The 19749-nt window shown below is 37.3% G+C and overlaps 1 protein-coding gene across 1 annotated transcript in view; it reads right to left on the bottom strand.

The window, feature by feature from the left end:
• CSMD1 (CUB and Sushi multiple domains 1) overlaps positions 1-19749 on the bottom strand; it is a 1072234-nt gene that overhangs the window by 249892 nt on the left and 802593 nt on the right. Inside the window, exons 12-13 of the mRNA XM_087718982.1 lie at positions 2015-2118; positions 1695-1807 (exon numbers count right to left, since the gene is read on the bottom strand). Of these exons, the coding sequence (XP_087575108.1) occupies positions 1695-1807; positions 2015-2118 (217 nt within the window). The remainder of the gene's footprint in view (positions 1-1694; positions 1808-2014; positions 2119-19749) is intronic.

Raw genomic sequence — 19749 nt, 5'->3', positions numbered from 1 at the left:
TCTTCAACCACTCCATTTCTCGATAACCGATGTCCAACAAGCTGCCCTAAATCGGGATCAATGGCGTGCTGTAATCCGTGACGTCCTGCCCCTGGCCTTCACAATGCAACGGTCACTGCCTTATGGACGTTGACATTTACGAAGATTAAGTCCAAGTAAGTCCAAAGAAAGGGGGTGTCCTACTTGCACTGGTAGTCCCCCTTCCTGAAGATTTCATCTAGTTGGTGATAGTGAGAGGGCCAATCCATAGGGAATTTATGGGGTGCCATAATCCTTGCTCCTGTTGCTCCTGATGTTTTATTGACATGAAACCACTGGAGAAGTCATCTGTTAATACCCAGCTACATGTCAAAGCTGGGCAGAAATGCTGACCCAATGAACAGAACCTTGTAGGGTCTGGATGACGAGAAACAGTCTCAGATTGAATTGTAGCAGGATAGAAATTTATGGATTTAATGAGCAAAAGATAGTATACTTGGGGTATTTGCTGAAGCTACATTCCCCTATATGTATCTGATTTACGATCTGGATGCAGAGTCAGAGCTGAAGTTATGGCCAAGAGGGTCTTTATATAATGACAACTGGAATTCCAATTTGGGCCAATTCATGAACATAGAGTTTGCATAGAGGTGGCGCAGTGGTTAAATGCAGCACTGCAGGCTACTTCAGCTGACTGCAGTTCTGCAGTTCGGCTGTTCAAATCTCACCGGCTCAGGGTTGACTCAGCCTTCCATCCTTCCGAGGTGGGTAAAATGAGGACCCGGATTGTTGTTGGGGGCAATATGCTGACTCTGTAAACCGCTTAGAGAGGGCTGAAAGCCCTAGGAAGCGGTATATAAGTCTAACTGCTATTGCTATTGCTATTGCTCTTAGTCACTCATGCCCTTGTCACCTCACAGGAAGACTTTACATGGCCAAAGGCCATTCACTTTACTGACATGGAGCTGAACTGATTGTAACTCAGCTTCCTGGTGCAATTCAAGATACTGTCTATCCCCATTAAAGCTCCACATGACTTTAGCCCAGGGGTGAAATGCTACCAGTTCAGACCAGTTCACCAGTAGTAAAAATGCTACCCGTTTGCCCAAACCAGTAGTAAAACAAATGCTACCGGTTCAGGTGAATCGGTTTTTCTGACGATCAGCTGTGATGCGTGATTTATATAACCCTTTTATCTCCAAACCTCCTCCCACAAGCCCCAGCTGCAAACTGAATTTTGTATCCCGAAAAAAACTCTCAGCAGAACTGCTGAGTCACAACATATGTTTGTTTGTCTGTCTGTCTGTCTGTCTGTCTGTCTTTCTATCTATCTATCTATCTATCTATCTATCTATCTATCTATCTATCTATCTATCTATCTATCTATCTATCTATCTATCTATACACACACACACACTGATTGTATGTGTGTGTGTGAATGTGTATTTAGTGTCACAACCCCTGGTATGCCCAAATATGGGAGGAAGCCTACTATTTCCTTTCTCTGTCTCTGGCTCATCACAAGAGACCATCCAGATAGAAACCCAATATTTTTACTGTTGCCTTTGTTACATTTGTAACAAAGCACAAATACAACCCAAATACAACACACACACACACATATATCCTGAATATTTAGCAACAGTACTTCTGATGTGTTAGTTTTATGCATCTTCTCAAAATAACTTCATTTATTAATTCAATCTGAAACATACCTTGATAAACAGCTTTGAATCCTAGCGAGCCAATGCTGTCATCTGACTGTAGATGGAGCCACATCTGGTTGCTCATGCTTACAATAAGATCGGGAACACTGGAGCCTGTCAGACTTCAGAAAAAAACAATAGAGTTGATTGTTGCAAAGTTAGAAAAGTACTGGGGGTATTTGTGATTTTGCAAAGGTTCTGTTGAATTTACAGAAATGTCGTAACTCACTGATAATACAATTGGGACAAAAAAATCATTGCCTATGTAGTCTAAATAATTGGAAAAAGAAGCAAAATAGAGTTTCCGATGAATAATGCAGTGCACTTACACATATAAAACTGTTCTTGTGTCTCCCACTTTGCCCGCATCTCCTACTGTAAGAGTGTCATAGCCTCTTTCCAGCTCAAATTCTTCAAAAGCGAGCTTTATGACCTATTAGGATCAGAAAAGTATACTTCAGTCAATTCAATACTTCTCTGAAAGAGTGAGTGTCTCTTAAAAGGAATTGGGTTGAATTAAACACTGATGAAATAAAGAAAGAAATGAATTATGGCACATAACCTTCTGCCTTCTTTGTTCTTACTCACTTCTTTCTTGGTGTCTTTTTCTTTTCCATAAAGAAATAAGAAACTCTTGGCATATAAAATAATGGGAAGTCACATAGAATATTACACTTTACCTGTCCCTCGAAGCCAAACAACTTCAATGCCATGCTTAAGATTTAGAAAATTGATTGGATCAATAGCTCATTGTTTCAGATGTTGAGCTCAGCAAAGTCTAATAATTGTGGATACTCCATAAAGGTATATGACTGTTTTGTGATTGATTATGTGTCATCAAGCTCTTTTCACCTCTTTGTGACCACATTTTTCCCCCCATGAATATGTTTTCCCTAACTTATAGTTTCAAGTCTTGTAACTGTACATTCATTGTTACTGTAACCGAGTCAATCCTCCCTGTGGTTGGTCACTCTTTCATTATTTCCTACCACTTTCCCCAGCATTACATCATGAAAGTTGGGTCTTCACATGATGTCTCCAACAGATGAAAATTTGAGCCTGGTCATTGAGTGAGAGTCTGCTTCTGAGTCCAATTCAAGGTGTTGGTTTTAACCTTTAAAGCCCTTCACTTCAAAGCATTATCTGAAGACCATTTCTCTCCAATTACATCATATTTATTGCCAAGAAAACTGTATGGACTTATCCAGAGAGTTGTCAGGAGTCGAGGCTGACTCAAAAGCGCATGCACACACAATAAATAAACATCAAGCTATCTTTTGTTTGGTTTTGTTAGCTGAGCTAATTGGGTGTGTGCTTACTCTAATCAGTGTGCAAATTTAATTGGCAATTTTTCCATAATAATTTTTCAATTAAAAAAGCATAATCAAGGAGCACAATGGGAAAAATTGGACTAAAATTAAATATTAAAATTATCAAACTAAGAATGGAAGATACAAAAAAAAAAACCCAGCTTTAGACTTGACAATGAAGACGCAATGAGGTAGATAGTGTCTGTCTTTTAGGATGAACCATCAACGGTAAAGAATCAAGCAGTCAATAAATATGCCCTGTTTATTAGCTGGTAGACAAGTCTTGATGTTGTGATATGTCTGAGACTATAAGAATCTGGACAATGTAACCCATGGTGTTCCCTGTGATACTCTTATGGAAGTGAAAGTTGAACTTTGAAGATTTTGAAGAAGTCTAAGTAAAGTATTAATGCTTTTGAACTTTAGTGTTGGAGAAGATTCCTGGGAACACCATGAACAACCAAGACAACAAGCAAATGGATCATTGAACAAATCAACCAAAGTTCTCCTTTGAACCACAAATCATGTGAAGACCAAACTCTCTAGAGAAAGTTCTAACGGTGGGAAAGTTGAAGAAAAGAAAAAAAAAGAGAACAAATAAAAGAACAGGTTTTCTCATGGAAAAAAAAATGTAAATAGTCACTAAGTGTTGACATCTACTTAATGGCACATAATCAGTTTTTCAACAAATTTAATCATTACCCAAAATATAATACAATATACAATATAATTGCATTTACAGAAATATCGTGGAAGTGGAATAATGCCTATTTGTGCCTTTTCAACATCCCTAAGAGGGAATGGATATTAATAACGACTCAAAAATAAATTATGACAAAGCTATAAAAAATAGGATAAAATATTTTGACAAGTAAAAAGTCAGCTCCTACTACAATCAAAGTATTTAGACCAATTAAGGAAACAGTATGGGATATGTTACATAGTTTATCTAGTTTTAAGATGAATTCACACAATGTAATGACCTTCATCACTGGAGGTTTTTAAGAAAAGACTGAACAGCCACCTGCCTGCTATGGTATAGGGCAGTGTTTCTCAACCTTGGCGACTTTCAGTCCTGTGGACTTCAACTCCCAGACTCCCAGATATGCTGGCTGGGGGATTCTGGGAGTTGAAGTCCAAAGGACTGAAAGTCGCCAAGGTTGAGAAACACTGGTATAGGATCTCCTGCTTAAGCAGGGAGTTGGATTGGAAGACCTCCAAAGTCCCTGTCAGCTCTATCCTGCTTCATCCTACTTAGTCAGATCCCTAACATTCAATTTATTAACTCATCTCTTTCCATCTGTTTAAATATTTGTATGCTTTCTACATTTACCAATCAACTATTTGTAAAGAAGAAGTTTTAAAGCAGAATCGAATTGCAGGAAATGCACAGTGTAATATTTAATGCTGATGCTGCAGCTAAAATAATCGAATCATAAAGCAGCAACCATTAATAGAAAGGCTAAAGACGTTTTTGAACATATTAAAAAAGAAATGAATTAAAATAGTTACCATACTATTAGCAGTTCGGTTCTACATATATTCAGATATTATAGAAACATATTAAGAAAAGAAAGATTTAGCATGTTTCCAAATTCAGAATGCAACTACTATAGAATCAATGGAATAATCTAAAATATCACATTAAAAATTAATAGCAAATCAACTGGCACATTGATACAGGTAGAAGCTGTTTCCTATTTTAAATGCCTCTGAAAAGAGACATTATATTTATCTAATAGCCTGTGTATTCTTTGCAAAATACTTCTCCTCCATTCTATTTCCTGTCATTCCATATATAGTATTGTTCAATGTTGATCTGATGAACTACCATAGATGTCACAAAATGCCGGTGCTAAAATGTAAGAATATAAACAGGTCACCAATGATTTATGCATTTCATTCAAAGTTTCTGTTTCTGGAATAACTTCCATTGGAAAGTGTAATAGGCAATTCTTTAAAATATTTTCTTGTGTAGAATTTGCTTTCCAAGCTTTCCATTGCAATAAGCTAAAATTATACCTCCATGAATATTTTTTTTAAAGAAAACCTGCTTAGTTTCATAAAAGTATTAGATCTCTTGTATTAACAAAGCAATCACAACCTATTTGAAGTGGAGGGGTGTAAAAATGGTCCTCTGAATTAAATAACGGAACTTTTGTGTCAGATCAACAAATTAAGATACCACAGTGACTAACTTTGCAGCTGTTATCTATGTCATTCCTAGTTAGTAATAATTAAAAACAATATTTAGGATACAAACTGCTATATGAATTTAGTACAGACTCAAAAATAATTCTAATAGGAAAACAAGATGACTTTCAATATCATTGCACAAACAACTGTCCAATTCATGATATCAGTTATTATCATCATAACAACTGAGATGAAAATTTATGAGGAGCCAAGACAGCAAAATGTGTTCTTTTCCAACTTATGTTGAAATAAAAGAATACTTTATTTATAGTAGTTTTATGATTTATTAATTGAGTTTTGCAAGTTAATAAGATTTGTATTATGAATGAAAGTATAATAACACTTAACAGCAGCTTCAATTTCCATCGGGATGTATGTACAGCAGTGCTGGGTTTCAAATTATTTTAGAACCTGTTCTGTAGGTGTGGCCAGCTTTGTGGGAGTGGCTTGCCAGCCATGTGACTGGGTGGGCGTGGCCAACTTGTAAAATGTGGTGAAACTCACTTAACAAAGCTCTTGCTTAGCAACCAAAATGTTGGCTCAGGAACTCTGGCATTTGAAGCACGCAAGTCTTAAAGCTGTCAAGTTACAAGACCCTTGCACCCCTAACCCTCTAGGAAAAAAAACCCAGGGGTGTTCAAACTTGGTAGCTTTAAGATTTGTGGATTTCAACTCCCAGAATTCCTCCTCTCGCATTTCATCTTGATGATGTGCACATGGGCGGGGGGAGGGAGCTGGAACCGGTTCTAAATGGCACGGTAGATTTGTGGAACCTCTTCTATAGAAGAGCTTAGAACTGGCAGGAACCCACCCCTAATGTGCAGTATGTACAGAACCAGTTTGGTGTAATGGTTGAGATACCAGTTTAAAAACTAGGAAACCATGAGTTCTATCTAGTTCCACCTTAGGCATGAAACCAGCTGGGTGACTTTGAGCCAATCATTTTCTTTCAGCCCTAGGTAATAGCAGCCAAGGACAAAATACCGAGGTGGCGCAGTGGTTAAATGCAGCACTGCAGGCTACTTCAGCTGACTGCAGTTCTGCAGTTCGGCTGTTCAAATCTCACTGGCTCAAGGTTGACTCAGCCTTCCATCCTTCCGAGGTGGGTAAAATGAGGACCCGGATTGTTGTTGGGGGCAATATGCTGACTCTGTAAACCGCTTAGAGAGGGCTGAAAGCCCTATGAAGCAGTATATAAGTCTAACTGCTATAAGTCTAAGTCTAACTGCTAAATACCTCCAACAATCTTGTCAAGAAAACTCCAGAAACTCCAATCAGTCATCAGGAGTCAAACATGACTTGAAGGCATTAACACAGTGCTTTCCAAACTTGGGTTAATTACTCTAGGCCTGCCTCCGTGTCCTGATGAAATCAAGAAAGTGATCTCACATAAGAGTGAAATAAAGCAACAAGGCAAGATGGTATTCTTGCTGAGATCTACGAAGTACCAATCACCTTGCTGGCATTCCAAGATGTCTTGGAATACGTTGGTCCATTGAGGAGATGCCCTGATGATTTCTATGATGCCCCCATTGTGTATTTTTTATTTAAAAAAAGGGACACAAATCAGACAGCAGAAACTGGAAAGGTATCTCACTGCTGTCCATCACGGGCAAAATTTTGAGAACCAGCATAGAAGTATAATATCCTATTCCCACAACAACAAGCAAATTTAAGATTTCCCATATTAGAGGAGGGGGGAAGTTAAAAAGCAAATGGAGCTCAAAACAAGGTTAGTGTCCCCCTCTCAAAAGAATTCTGATAGGTTGAAAGTTTCCTACAGTGATAAAATCCATTGTCCACCTCACACTATTCACCCCCTCAGTGTCCACCATATATGGAAATAGAATTGCAACCCTGTACATTATAAAAACTCCAAGAGCAGCATAAAATCTACTTAATCGCCAAAGTTGCCCAATGGAATTATAATTCAGCTTCAATGTGATTCAATCTAATCTTTAATGAACTGAAGCGCCCCTTGGAAACTTTGCAGAATCCTCGCAGAGACAAAAAACTCCTGTCAGCAAACTCAGAGACCATCGGTAATGAATATGCGATGACTATATTCAGCAAAAGTTCCATTAAAATGTATGGAAAATCTAAGAACACAGTAGTCATGGTTATTCCCCCAACGTGGTGATGTGATTCATTTTTAAAATAGACTTCAGAATTTATCATTGTAAATTCCTAAACAATTTAATATTTATACAAGTGTCACTAATTAGCACTTTAACATGTTAAACAATATGAGATGCAGTGCATATTGACGTGTCAAATATTTTTTTTATCAGTGTAGCTGTGTATATGTTTAAATACGTATGTAAAATAATATTAAAACATAATGAATTAAACACTCTATTAAGCTTTAAATACATTTGTCTGAGTTCCAGACAGAGTATATATCTTTGGAAAAACAGAAGATGTAAATTGCTGGGAAGGGCAAGATTGAAAGTAACAAGTTAAGGTTAGTTGACAAAACTGTATTAATGAAAAAGGAAATGAACTGAATAGTATTTAACAACCTACGTAAATTTGGCATTGCCTGTCAGACGCGAAAGATCAGGTCAACATCAGAGGTAGGTTGCTCCCGGTTCGGCCAAGATAGGGCGAACAGGTAGCAGTGGGAAAGCTCCGCCCACCCACCCAGATACTTCTGCACATGCACAAGTTTACTACCGAACTGGTAGTAAAAAAATTGGCAACCCATCACTGGTCTACATGTGAAGGTCTGATTAAACTGATTTATTAATAATCATGCCTATGCACAAGATACTTCTTAACTACTGTATATACTCGAGTATAAGCCTAGTTTTTCAGCCCACTTTTTGGGCTGAAAAAAGCCGCCTCGGCTTATACTCGAGTCAGTGAAAAATTTGCCCGAAATAGAGGAGAAAAAGGGGCGGGGCCATGCCGCTGGGTGACACTCGTGAATGGCCCAGTGCCCCTGTGAGTTTCCCCTCCCTCTGTGTCAGTTTGCCGTGCAGCGCGCACCGCACCATCCCCCCTCCTCACGTTCTAATGTAATGCAGGGCTGTCTTACGATTCCCCTTCCTCCCCCTCCTGCCGCTCTGCAACGATGTCCCACCTCCTCCTTGTTATGGCAAGCAGCCACATAGCGATGTCCCACCTCCTCTGGTACAGTGATCCAATGATAGGAATCACTGTGCCGTGTGTCATAGGAGGCGGGACATCGCTCCCGCGGCTGCACGGGACATCATCATCACAGCGGGACATCAGCATCATGAGGTGAGTGAAGTATTTCATTGAATACACCGCTAGTTTACTGTTTTTCTTTGGAATAAATATTCAAAAACATTATTGGTATCTATTTTTATTTTTGAAATTTACCGGTAGCTGCTGCATTTCCCACCCTAGGCTTATACTCGAGTCAATAACTTTTCCAGTTTTTTGTGGTAAAATTAGGTGCCTCGGCTTATATTCGGGTCAGCCTATACTCGAGTATATACGGTAACAGTTAACACCTCACTGGGGTTAGATAAGAGTTAACCAAATTCAAGGGAGGTTAGACTTGGTTTACTTGTGGCTACGTAGAGACTCTAGGCTGATGCCTCTTTTAACTCTGCCCCCAGATTCTACCAGTCCTTCTACTACCTCTCTAGATACACTGGTAGTTTAACTCCCAAAAATTTGAGCAGGAGTTAAATGTTCCTACCAACTTGATCAATGGCCTGGAAAATGCCAGGCTGGGGATTCTCAGCATCTAACATGGACAGATATATATTCGACTGAAAGTAAAACTAAATTCCTACAGATCTGTAGATGTCTGAAAAAAAGACACATGCAAATAAATGTAACATGGACGTGTAAAAGTGTTAAAGGCATATACATATTAAATTAATAAAAAAGAAAGCTACTGTAGTTATTATTCCCATATAATTTTCCTAAAATTCTGGAATATATGTGTACATGTTAAAAGAGAATACAAAATAATATTTTAAAGTGATAGAAGTGAGAGATCCTGAGCTACAAATATTCAAACCTGAGCTACTAATATTTGCCTTTATTAGTGATAGATAAAGCTTAAAAATAATGAACTCAGTACACAGCTTACTTCTTCCACTAAATTTCTTGATTATATAAAAGGACTTCAAAATTCAAGTTCTGTACTATAATATGATCGTTATCTGGAACAAAATTACTAACAAAGAAGAAGTGTTATTTGACATTTTGAGAGTAATTCTAAAGCAGCTAGATGAAAAAGAGGAAATAACCTAATATAATTTTAAAAAGAAAAAAAAATATTAAACATAATACACCCTAAAGCTAAACAAGATAGTGTCTATATATTCCCAGCTCTTTGTCAATGTTCTAATGCAGGGGTTCCCAACCTTTTCTATACCCCTAAAACAAAAGTAGATCATTATAGGCATATAATTATGTATATACACTATAATTTCAAAATTTCTAAACCAGAGTTTTTGCACCCCTTGGAAAATCGTCTCACACCTCTGATTGGGAACCCTGCTCTAATGAATATGTTTTTAAGGGGAACTATGCAAATAGAAAGTGAGATTTTATTAAACAACAAAAATATTTTTTTTATTTGTAGTTTGAAATACTTGTGCAATCCATAGTTGACTTAAGAATATATTTGTGGCTTCTGGGGATCATATATGAAAATGTTACACTGGCATAAAAGCCAAAACTATTTTTATGGCATTGTTAAAACTGCGGGTAATTCACAGTAAAAGTAATTCACAAATCATATTCTTCTACACTGAAGTAAAGATATGCATGCAGCATGCATGAAGTGTGTGTGTGTGTGTGTGTGTGTGTGTGTGTATGTATGTGTGTATGTATGTATGTATGTATGTATGTATGTATGTATGTATAAGTAGGGAATTAAGCACCCTTTTATGCTATAAAATGATACTCAAAATGAAAGAAGGCCAGTGGGTAATAAGAATCAAATCACAGGTAAAATAATTAATGTGCTAAGAAAAGAGTATAATCAATGTGGTATGTGCTTATGGTACCCCATAAAGGAAATGCTTGTGCTCTAAGAGAACCACTAGATTAAAAAAAAAAAAAAAAGCAAATAGACTCTCCAAAAGTTTATTTCACATTACGGACATATAGTACTACAGGGATTATTACAATAAAATACTTTAAAATGATCTTTATCACAAGTTAATACTGTGCAACTTTACATTAAAAATGCATATATGAAAACCCTGTATTTGATATATTTTGTTGTCACTGTGCTCTCCTCCTCCTCCTCCTCCTCCTCCTCCTTTAAAAGGATACCCTTCTGTTGGTTCTTCTTGCTATTGTTATTCCATTTAAAGGCAAAAAAATAACATTGTCCAGTCTATGTAGACTAACAGTCAAACTTCTCTGGCTAATTGTCAGCATTTGGGGAAACTACGTGATTCCATTGCCATTTGATAGTCTTTATTAGTATGTTTAATCTGGGTCTTGTAAACTAATAATACATGACATATTTTGACAGATATGATGGTTCACTGAAGATAATATACAGGTGCACTTGTTATTCTCAATTTAGTTATGTGTGGATTCATGTAGCTGCAGCTGATAGATAAATACATGCACTCAGCATTCAATTGCTTGCATTTTGTGGGATTTGGCTCAATGTTTCATTTCCACAAAACAATGAAATTCAGTACACTATCACCCCACTAATCTTCAGCTTTCTTGTACGGTAAGTGCATAGTGGAGAACTTGGTCTCCATGAATGCATATGCATATTATCTCAAAAGAACTTTTAAATACCACTAAATGTAATCACACAAAGTTAGGGTTCATCAGTTCATATGAAAAAACAAAAAACAACAACATCAAGCAATTAATTGTAGCACTGCAGTCTTAAAAGTCTTTGCTATCTTCTTCTGCACCAGGAAGAATATATTTCACAGACAGTGTGGTAATAAATAAAGGGAATGAGGCAATAGATATAATATGGCAAGTAATAAAACTTTAGATGACAACCCTTTTTTAAAAAAAATAATAATAATAAATGAATGATTTCCAGAGGGTTAAGCTGAACAAGAGATCAATAGAACACAAGAAAACTATAATGTCCACCCACTTTGTCAAAAAAGATTAACTGAAGCATTAACGAAAGCAGAAATAACCGGATAAATTCAAGAAATGGAAAATAGCTTTAAAAAAAAAAAATCTGAAAAGAACACGCTTACGGAGCAAAAGGAAAGTTGAAATGGGCTAGAAAAATATTTGGATGTAGTCGAGAGAGAATACCAAAGTTCTGAGCAGAAAGAGAAAATGAACATAAAATGGGGCAAAATTCACTTAAGAAACCTTTCATTTAACAACATAAATTCTGGGCTTAATTCTGGTCATAAACTGAGGATTATCTGTTCGATCAGTACCTAAAAACTAATACATTGTTGTTATCATTATCATCATCATCTCCTATACAGAGCACATCGAGAAGCAAGTGTTTTCCAGCGATTTAGATCATTCACAGCATCTTTGGCATTCTCCCAAGGGAACAGTAATAAGTGTTTGGCCCCAAGTTTTCCAAAACTGACCTTGTTTTCTCTTGGGTACATAAACTGTATTCACCCAGGAAAGGCAATTTCTCTGTAATGGTGCCCTCCCCACTGTAAACAGGTCCTCCCTGAGATCTGGACAAGTCCAACCTTGGCATTCCAGAAGGTCTTAAGGACTTGTAAGTCTCTGCAGGCCTTGAGGTAGGGAAGATGCCCCACCCCTTGTTAGAGGCATTTAACATATAATGCATGTATTTATTATATTGTCTTTATATTCTGTTTTCTTACATTGTGAGTTCTCCTGAATCACTCCGGCATTGGGTGATACCAATATTTGAATAAATAAATAAATCTACCACCAGGCAATTACAGTGCAATATGTAAATCAAAGTATAATTCAGCCAGGAGTACCATTTCCCGATCATATGAAAAGCTTATATGGGAAAAAACATGAATCTAAACTGATGTATGCTACTTTTTTTTTCTTACTTTGATCAGGCTGCAGGCAGATTTTTGCTCTATCCTCAAAATCATTTCCACTAATAGAAAGTATAACTTACATTGAAGTGCATTTTCCCAAGTCATTTAAATCTGTGATCTACTTTTGGAACATGAACTCTTTAAAGTAGAAATTCAACAACTGCATTTGCTAGGTCATTCAGCAATGACAATACAACACAATACAATACAATAGCAGAGTTGGAAGGGACCTTGGAGATCTTCTAGTCCTAGGCAGGAAACCCTATACCGTTTCAGACAAATGGCTATCCAACATCTTCTTAAAGACTTCCAGTGTTGGGGCATTCACAACTTCTGGAGGCAACTTCTGTTCCACGGATTAATTGTTCTAACTGTCAGGAAATGTCTCCTCAGTTCTAAGTTGCTTCTCTCCTTGATTAGTTTCCACCCATTGCTTCTTGTTCTGCCCTCAGGTGCCTTGGAGAATAGTTTGACTCCCTCTTCTTTGTGGCAACCCCTGAGATATTGGAAGACTGCTATATATGTCTCCCCTGGTCCTTCTTTTCATTAAACTAGACATACCCAGTTCCTGCAACTGTTCCTCATATGTTTTAGTCTCCAGTCCCCTAATCCTCTTTGTTGCTCTTCTCTGCGCTCTTTCTAGAGTCCCCACATCTTTTCTACATCGTGGTGACCAAAACTGAATGCTGTATTCCAAGTGTGGCCTTACCAAGGCATTATAAAGTGGTATTAACACTTCATGTGATCTTGATTCTATCCCTCTGTTTATACAGCCTAGAACTGTGTTGGCTTTTTTGGCAGCTGCTGCACACGGCTGGCTCCTATTTAAATGGTTCTCCACTAGGACTCCAAGATCCCTCTCACAGTTACTACTGTTGAGCAAGGTACCACCTAAACTGTACCTGTGCATTTCGTTTTTGTTGTCTAAATGTAGAACCTTACTATTTTCACCATTGAATTTCATTTTATTAGATAGTGCCCAAAGTTCAAGTTTGTCAAGATCCTTCTGTATCTTAAGCCTGTCTTCTGGAGTGTTGGGTATTCCTGCCAGCTTGGTGTCATCTGCAAATTTAATAATTTCCCCATCTATCCCCTTGTCCAAATCATTGATGAAGATGTTGAAGAGTAATGGGCCCAAAACAGAGCCTTGGGGTACTCCACTGCATACTTTCCTCCATGTAGATGCAGTTCCATTGAGGACTACATGTTGAGTGCGGTTGGTCAACCAGTTATGAATCCATCTGGTGGTGATGCTGTCTAATCCACATTCTTCTACTTTATCTAATAGTAGGTTATGGTCTACCTTATCAAATGCCTTATTGAAGTCCAAGTAAACTATATCGACAACATTCCTCTGGTCCACTGATTTTGTCACTTTGTCAAAGAATGCAATAAGATTAGTCTGGCATGATCTGTTTTTGACAAACCCATGTTGGCTTTTGGCTATTACTTTGTTTACTTCTAGGTGTTCACTAATTCATTGCTTGATTATCTTTTCCAGAATCTTTCCTGGTATTGAGGTCAGGCTGATAGGTTTGTAGTTTCCTGGATCTGTTTTTCCGCCCCTTTTTTGAAGATGGGAACCACATCAGCTCTTTTCCAGTCCTCTGATAGTTCCCCAGTGCTCCACATTGATTCATCATTCTTGACACTATGTCTTGCTTTATTCCACATATCTCTTAAATAACATCTTGTCTCTATATTTAAGTTACATTACACTTCCGCTAAGTCTAACTCTCCCTCCTTTGCATCAGGTGTGGGTTCTGCCCAGCTGTACCACCTGTGTTTAATTAAAATTGTTCTGCGCATGCACAGAATAGCAATAGCAGTTAGACTTATATACCGCTTCATAGGGCTTTCAGCCCTCTCTAAGCGGTTTACAGAGTCAGCATATTGCCCCCAACAACAATCCGGGTCCTCATTTCACCCACCTCGGAAGGATGGAAGGCTGAGTCAACCTTGAGCCAGTGAGATTTGAACCGCCGAACTGCAGATAGCAGTCAGCTGAAGTGACCTGCAGTACTGCACCCTAACCACTGCGCCACCTCGGGAACTAAAAAACAAAATGGCAGTGACAACAGCAGCAACTGGAAAACAAGTTTGGGGGTGTGGCAGGCCTGGATTGCTTCGGTTCCAGTGACTGAGGCCGCCATACCACTACCAGTACGGCCAAACTGGTAGGAACCCACCACTGCTTTGTATGTGTTAAGCCTTAAATGCAAAATAAACAAAGAAAAGCAAAAACCCTGACTAAGACATGGATCAGCCTCATGCCCAAGCAGTAAGTGCAGCTCTCCCTCCTCCTGTATTTCAGATTTATCTCTGTGTATTTATTGCTTGCATTTGGCCTCTGGTTTTGTTTTTACTATTTATAGATTATTATTATTTTTTTAAAAAATCCATGTATTCGAAATCAAACTTTACTCCCATTATATATCAGTCTTATTGTATTTATTTAACCAACTTTCAATTCCCTATTCGCACAAAACATTGCACAAGCCTATTCACTTTATTCTAGGCTTTGTCTTGTCAAAATCAGCATATTTCTCTTTCATATTTATACCTTATTTGGATGTGATGAAAAGCAGAAATTGTCTCTGCGTGACATATATTTTTTATTGGAAATACATTCTCAGACATTTAACAAACTAATCTTCCTTGTTTTTCTTTCTTTTTAATCACTCTGGCTACCTGTATAAAGTTAATATATTTTCTGCTGTTGTACGGATCTATTTCAGATTTAGATTCAAAGCCATAGAAAATGTTCAAACCTGTCTCAGAATATGATTATGCTAAGCCACAAGAAACAAATTTATGCCAAACATATGCAAAATACAGTGTTCCTACTGATTATGCAACAAAATGATTACAAAAATGTATGACCAAGGAGGTGATTGCATTTTAGATGATCACAGTTGGGGAAGTCGTTGGACTATAAGCATAACTTCAGCCATACAACTGACAAATAGTCCTCAACTTACAACCACGATTGAGCCGAAAAATGTCTGTTGCTAAGCACATTTTACCCATTTTATGATCTTTCTTGCCACAGTTATTAAGTGAATCACATCTGTGATTCACAAGTGAATCTGGCTTCCCTATTGATTTTGCTTGTCCCAAAAGGTGATCACATGAACCCGGGGAAACTTCAACCTCTGTACCTACATGCCAGTTGCCAAGTGTCCAAATGTTGTTCATGTGACCATGGGGATGCCGCAATGGTCAAGAGTGTGCACAATATTTATCTATCTATCTATCTATCTATCTATCTATCTATCTATCTATCTATCTATCTATCTATCTATCTATCTATCTATCTATCTATCTATCTATCTATCTATCTATCTATTTATCTATTTATTTATCTATCTATTTATCTATTTATTTATCTATTTATTTATCTATTTATTTATCTTTTTATCTATTGCCATACGGTAACTCTGGTCGACTTATTCTGTTGGGCTACATTTGCAGGAACTAAGGCTAAATATTAAATGTTTGACAGCTACTTCAAATGCTGTCCCCGAATTTTGAACAAAAAACACTGAAGTGTGTATGATTGACATTCATGTCTGCACCACACATTAAAAAAAAAAATGAGAGAGAGAAGGAGGAACACGAGAGGGAATTATGACAGCTTAGAAACCTGAAAATAGCATGTGTTTAATTATAAATTACAAAAGGCTAGAAGGTAATTTCCACACTGTGCTTTATGTTTTCACGGTTCTAAGATTTTAAAGCAAGGCTATAGCAGCACGCATTGAAAAACCTTCTCTTTTTATTGGTGTTCAACTTTTCTGCTAGGTGTTTTTTTTCCAGCACGTTTTACACATCACCCTGATTAAGCATATCAGCTCGGAAACTCTTAGCTCAATTTAATCACAGCGATGATTGAATCACTGAGAACCTGTAAGACAATTCCTGAGCTCAGCACCTCTTACAACCCCTTTTTTATGAAAATACCATTAGGAGCCTGCTGCAACCTAGTTCTTCACACACTCGACCAAGGGAAGAGTACGAAGATGAAAACTGCCTGTTAAATAAATGAAGGGTGTAATGCAGAGATGATTGCTGCAGGCAGAACATCTTTTGGCAAACGTACAACTCCTTTGCATTATGTTGATACAAGACACTGCGAGGTTAGAAACAGCATACAAGAAAACGCTGAGCTAGACTATACCGACCACTATGAATAACAAAAGCGGAGTCCAACCTCCGCTAACATATTCCTATTCGGTGCTCATCTGTGACTGATAGGCAGCAAGAATGAAAGAGCTAAAAGAAGATGCTATAGAATCAGCTAACAATAATTTACTGATGTGGAAAAGAAATGCTTGTAAAAAGCAGATTACCCAATTTTTTTCAGTTACGTTGATGAACAGTCTCTAGATAAAATGGAATTTAGTTTTACTGATTATCTCACTGCCATGATGTGTTTATCATTTGTTATCACACATAGAGAATAAATGGACTGTTTTCCTTGAACAAGAGTTTGTTTTCCAGACTAGCTGAATCTGAAGCAAAGAACTTTTTGTTTTAAGCCACAGAATCCTAATGAATCCTTAGTTGAATTCTATTTCAGGCATGATGGAAAGCAACATAATATTTAGGGGTTGCCTGGAAGACAGAACTGGGGGCCTTGCTGTCTTTCTACTTCCCCATATACCCCATATCTACTACACAAGAAATTCTTGATTTTGTTTTTTTTTAGAACATGATTTTTGAAAATTTGTATATATTTTCAAGAAGCTGCTAATTCGCTTCAAAAGAGTTCTTCAGAGGAATTATTGAGTCTGTCATTTATGCTCCTATAGCTGTATAGATCAGGGGTGAAATCCACATACTTTTGATACCGATTTGGTAGCAATGTGAGCATGCATTCAGGAGAACCAGTAGTAAAAAATGCTTTTTTTAAAAAAAAATTCCAATGATTGCACAGCACAGCTGATTGTCGCACAGATGATCATTGGAACATTTTTAAAAACTTTTTAAATATTTTTTTTTACTACCGTTTCGGGTGAATCGGTCGCATTTTTACTACTGGTTCATGCTAATTGGCCCGAACCAGTAGTATTCCACTCCTGATACAGATACAGACTTCAATGGATAATTAGAGCTGCTGAAAAAAACATTTGCAACCAGCCTACCTTAGCAATAGCAGTTAGACTTCTATACCGCTTCATAGGGCTTTCAGCCCTCTCTAAGCGGTTTACAGAGTCAGCATATCGCCCCCACAGTCTGGGTCCTCATTTCACCCAGAAGGCTAAGTCAACCTTGAGCCGGTGAGATTAGAACCGCTGAACTACAAATTAGAACCGCTGAACTGCAGATAACAGTCAGCTGAAGTGGCCTGCAGTACTGCACCCTAACCACTGCGCCACCTCTGAGGACCACTGAGGACCAGTATATTGAATGAACCAGAAAGGGGGCTGAGAAAATATCTACAGACTTCTCAAGTCCTGGACATAAACTATTTCAACTCCTCCCCTTGGGATGCCACTATAGGGCTGAACACCTAATTCTCACATTACTGCCTAATGTCTAAGTATATTTACCCACATAGTATGGCTGTATTATCTATCTTTCTCATCTGTTCTACTACCTTCTCTTATTGGTATCATTATTACTATTATTATGATTAAAATACCATAGTATATAATTGCCTATACACTGAGAACTGATTTATCAGAGACAAATTCCTTGCATGTCTAATCACACTTGGGCAATAAAGAATATTCTATTCTATTCTGTTCTGTTCTGTTCTATTCCATTTCATTCCCTTCCGTTCTGTTCTATTCCATTCCATTCCATTCTTCTAATCTATTCGTCATTTGGAGCTTCTCTTCCTAAAAAAACCCATAAATTCATTTTAATTATGATTACATTTTATATAAATTCATCTTAACTGCGTTCTTTCATTATGCAAATAACAATACATCTAAAGAGTAGAAAACAGAATTTGCACATTTTGAGGAAAAATCATTGGATTTCTATACATCCTGCTGAACATCTGAAACTGAATTTATACATAGATTATTGAACACAAGTGTCTAATACCGAATGATATAAACTACTAACTATCCTTGATTTGTAGCATTCTATTTATTTATTAATAAGATTTATATAGGACCCAAGTCATATAATCCTAACTCTGTGAGGAGTAAATCAAATTTAGAATAAGAAACAATCAACTGTTATCCTACGAAACAATTTATGAAGTATCTATCATAGCTCTTTCTAAATCAAACCAACATCCATTATTCTATTTTAGATTTGGCAAATCCATAATAAATGTTGAAATTTCTGACATAGCCCTTGTAATATATATCCTGCTGCAAACATATTTGGACAGTTTGTTCCCAAGAACTACACGATGGGACCAATACTAGCAAGAATGAACAATACAGCTTTTTTTTTAATTAAAAAATTGACTAAGCTTTTAAAAAGGTATGGGGTTAGCAGTAATCATTTTAGGAAGCAATGAAAAGTAGAAGAACCACATAGATGTCCAACTATTACCCAATTCCAAAATGCCCCAGCCTAGCTAATTATTCTCTATATTTTAAACGTTCGGTTCTAGATGGAGAAACAAAATCCACTGAAGTCCACTGGAAATTTTCCTTTATAAAGAAAAACCAGGCAGTTAAAAAAGGTTTCCAACTGAATATTGAACACTGACAAAATGAAAAGCTGTGTGATTTGAAGCAGCTGTGCTTCAAAAAGTTGGTATCCAATAGTTTGTAATTAATTTGCAAACCTGGAAAGATATGGAATTTCGCAATCATATTTTCAATCAGCTCCTTGGCAGTTTGCTCAAAATGACAAAATCTGTCCTGCACAAGTGAATATTGCATATCCACATTGCATATTTGAAAAACAATTTAATAACGACAACTTTATTACAGGACCTACTATATCTTCTTTTGGCTTATATGCACAGGGGTAAATTTTGTGCAAATTGTAGACCACATGTGATCCTCCATAATCTGGTTTTAAGCTTACCAAATATTTCCAAATCACATTGCTAAATGTACATAATTTTCATAATTTCTGCAATGTCTTCATGACACATGATGTCATTTGCTGTTCCAGCCTGCTTTGCAAATATCCACGATGGCTTGATTGGGCTTGATTCAGCTCAATTCAGGAAGCTTTAGGGCAAAAACATCCTAATCTTCAGCTCCCCCAAACTTCCACAGTTGAACCAATCTCCCCCTCCCCCCCCCAAAAAAAAACTTTTAAGTGTGTTGAGAAATATACAATTGTGGGTTGTTATGAGGCCTAACATGGATCAAATCACACTGTTGCCCCCTCTAGGTGCATGCAGCCACCTTTTGATTTTTCATAAGAACTCTGGGTGATGAAGAATTATAAAAGATATCTAGAAAAGTAATAAATAATTGGAATTGGAATTGGAATTTTATTATTTATATGCCGCCCTTCTCCGGGAGGACTCAGGGCGGCGAACAATTCAAAAGGGGAAAAAGAGGAACATAAAAACAAAATACAAATAATAAAAATAAGCAACAGTTGCACAACCATACATGTCGAGAGGGGAGGGAACTCATCACCCCCAGGCCTGCC

The sequence above is a fragment of the Thamnophis sirtalis genome, unplaced genomic scaffold (genome assembly GCF_051295495.1).
Source record: "Thamnophis sirtalis isolate CommonGarterSnake01/CBP01778 unplaced genomic scaffold, rThaSir2_p1.2 scaffold_6, whole genome shotgun sequence".
Lineage (NCBI taxonomy): Eukaryota > Metazoa > Chordata > Lepidosauria > Squamata > Natricidae > Thamnophis > Thamnophis sirtalis.
Note: the sequence above shows the minus strand (reverse complement) of the source record. Positions and strands in the feature narration are given on the sequence as shown.